Source organism: Pterocles gutturalis, unplaced genomic scaffold (assembly GCF_000699245.1).
Source record: "Pterocles gutturalis isolate BGI_N339 unplaced genomic scaffold, ASM69924v1 scaffold41710, whole genome shotgun sequence".
NCBI lineage: Eukaryota > Metazoa > Chordata > Aves > Pterocliformes > Pteroclidae > Pterocles > Pterocles gutturalis.
Genome location: NW_010139751.1, coordinates 9032 through 11981, shown reverse-complemented (window position 1 = coordinate 11981; position 2950 = coordinate 9032). Strand labels below are relative to the sequence as shown.

The 2950-nt window shown below is 55.3% G+C and overlaps 1 protein-coding gene across 1 annotated transcript in view; it reads right to left on the bottom strand.

The window, feature by feature from the left end:
• Positions 1–2950, bottom strand: part of LOC104469076 (sodium- and chloride-dependent GABA transporter 2-like) — an 8855-nt gene that overhangs the window by 4438 nt on the left and 1467 nt on the right. The window contains exon 2 of the mRNA XM_010083424.1: positions 2599–2811. Coding sequence (XP_010081726.1) covers positions 2599–2806 — 208 coding nt within the window. The 5' untranslated portion in view covers positions 2807–2811. The remainder of the gene's footprint in view (positions 1–2598; positions 2812–2950) is intronic.

The following is a 2950-nucleotide window of genomic DNA, read 5'->3' as shown; positions in this document are numbered from 1 at the left end:
CCCTCCAGCCCATCCAGCCTCCCCACAGGTGAACCCCAAAACCTGGCAGAGGTTTGCCTCGCTGAAAGGGAAGGGGGAATGGTGCCACCCGCGGCCTCCACCATGGCCCCTGGCCCCTCTGTGCATGCAGGGACCGCGGGGCGCCCTTGGGATGGGTTTGGGGAGTGCTGGGGGGGGGCGGTGTGGCACTGGCAGCCAGACAGGCTTCCCCGGTATTTCCCAACCAACAGGGCCAGCCTGCTCAGGGAGGGCCTGACCCCACCACAGGAGATAAAAGCAAGAGTGAACAAGAGCAAAAAGAACATTTTTTGCTGTTCTTTTTTTTTTTTTTTCTCCTATTCTATAGGGCCTTGGTGTCAGACAGCAAGTGCTTAATATGTAAGGGGCTACTCTAATACTCCTAAAAAAAGAAGTGACTACCTGACCCTCTTTGCATAGCTTGGATTTTGCAGATACCTTTTTTGTGAAGATCCTGACTTACTCAGGGCAGCAAAGCAAGAGCTGAGAGCGGTTATCACCAGTGCCCACAAACAATTCAGCCAGTGGGACAGAGCTATTTCAGCCAGATAGTAATGCTGGCGTAAGAGCAAATGGTTGTAGCCTGGCAGTGATTGACCTGGAGCTCGAAATTAAGCAAGGGTCCCTCACCTTTAATGAAGTACCAGAGAAGCAAGTGCCTGGATGAGCCTTCCCAAAGGAGTACAACACAAAACCTCTGGCAGCTTTTAGAATGAATCTTGAGGCGTTACAAGGGATGTGATACAGCACCGGCTGGGTTCCACAAGGCAGGAGGGAGCCCTGAGTCCTGCACAGCCTCATCGCACTGCCCTGCCCCAAGGAAAGCCATTTGGGAAACATTTTCCTCTCTGCACAAGAGTCTTGTGCCCCATCCTTGCTCTAACCTTATGGGAAGGGGGCTGGAGATGAAACATTTGCCTGAGACTTCAAACTCCTCACAGCCTCTACTGTTTCGCAGGGCTTTGCTTCAGACCCATTTCTCAGGGGGAAACGGCTGAGAAATCCCTCTGTGTCTTGCCTCTGCTGTCCAACCACGCATGGCAGCTCCCCCTTCCCCAAAGCCCCCCCGAGCTCACCCAGACAAGGGGTGCCAGGACAGGGTCCCGGGTCCTGCTCCCCCTGACAGGATGGCACACAGGAAGGATGCAGCAACAGGAGAAGTCACAGCTCAGCAAGCAGCCAAGACATTCCCCAGGGAAGAAGAAAACACAAAAAAATCCTCCTTTTTTCAACAGAGAAAGAAAAATGCCTGACTACCTGGTGAAAAGAAACAAGTGCTGAGCAAAGCACGGCGTCAAAGTAGCTAAACAGCAGTTAATCCTCTTGTATGCCACTGGGATGAAAGCAGTTTAGTGAGGCCCATAAGACTACCCCAAACTCAAGCCAAGGGATTTCAGCCCTGGGTCCCCAGCACTCAGTCCCTGCCAGCTCCCAGCCAAGCGCCGTTTCCCTCTCCCCTGCCCTTCCGGAGAGCCCAATTAGCAATTAATCAGCAGACAGGGAGAGCAACTCCCTCTTTTCCACGGGCCACCGAGCCAAATTTGAGAAGAGCTTTGGGCTTTCATTTTTTAAAATAGTTTTCTCCCTTAAAAGGCAGCCATAAACTAAAAGCAGGCACAAACACCTGTAAAAGCCCATGGCAACCCTCCGCCCGCAAAAGCCAGCCCAGCTCCGTGGCCAAGCTGTGGGGCAGGCTGGCCTCATCGAGGATCAGCCACCGGGCACTGCCGGGAAGAGCCCAAGCAGCACTGATGTGCCAGCACCTTGGCAACAACAACAATGCCCCACTCCTTCTCTCTCCATCCAACACATCCATCTGGACGTCTCACCGCCCTGCTGCATAGCTCAGAGTCCCCTCTCCCATGCACTTGCAGCTCCAGCGGATGCTGCGAGGGCACCACAGGGTGCAGGAGAAGTGCTGCGCTTCTGCACCAGGGCAAGGAAAACCCTCGCTCTGGCCTGTTCCTGCTGCCTGGCTTCAGCACAAATCCCTAAGGGACACCTCTCCATGACCAGACACTGGACCAGGAGCAGTGGTCAAGAGCCCCTCAGAGGCTCCCCAAGCTTCCAGGAGATGCTGCAGCATTTCACAGCACTTGTGAGGACCACAGTGCCCTGCAGCCTCCTGCTCTGCTCCCTGCTGCTTTCTTAGGACCTGACACCTTGTTTGCACAGGATGCCCGGTGCTTCTCAGGGAAGAGGTGCCTGGGGTGAGTCACCCTGCTCAGAGAGCCGAGCCCCTCACCCAGGTCCTCCTGCCTCCTCCTGCTGATGGCCACCCACTTCACCAGCAGGACTAGGGCTCCACACGCCTCAGGGAAACAGGGCCACCAGAAACTTTGGGACATCACTGCTTCATCACCCATGTCCTACTGTGTCAAAACAGCCCCTGTGAACAGCCCAGATGGTAGCACTGCACCAGGAGGATGGCATCCTCTCTTCAGACTCATGGCTCAGGCATTGCTGAGAAGCTGCTGCCAGGCGTGAGCAGGGTCAGACATGGATGTCGCAGAGGCAGAAGGGACCACAGAGGGATGCTGGTGAGCAGGCACCCCTGCGGCTGGCCAGGGCTGCACTTACCTCCCCCATTCTTATAGCAGAGGTAGGGGAAGCGCCAAACATTTCCCAGGCCGATGATCTCCCCAGCCACGGACAGGACGTACTCCAGCTTGTTGTTCCACTGCCCTCGCTCCAGGGTCTGGTCTGCCTCCTTCTTCTCCTTTTCCATGCTGGGATGTGCGGGCACCGTTTCGCCATTGCTGACGGTGCCAGGGACTCTGTAATCCATCCCACCTTCAGAAGGAGTTTCCTTCATTATGTTCAGCACAAGCCATGCAATGAGGCAGAAATTTGGGCTACAGGAGGCAAGATAGGGGAGAGGACATGCATGCGCACACACGCCAAACCATTCCTCTCCTGCTCCTTATACCGA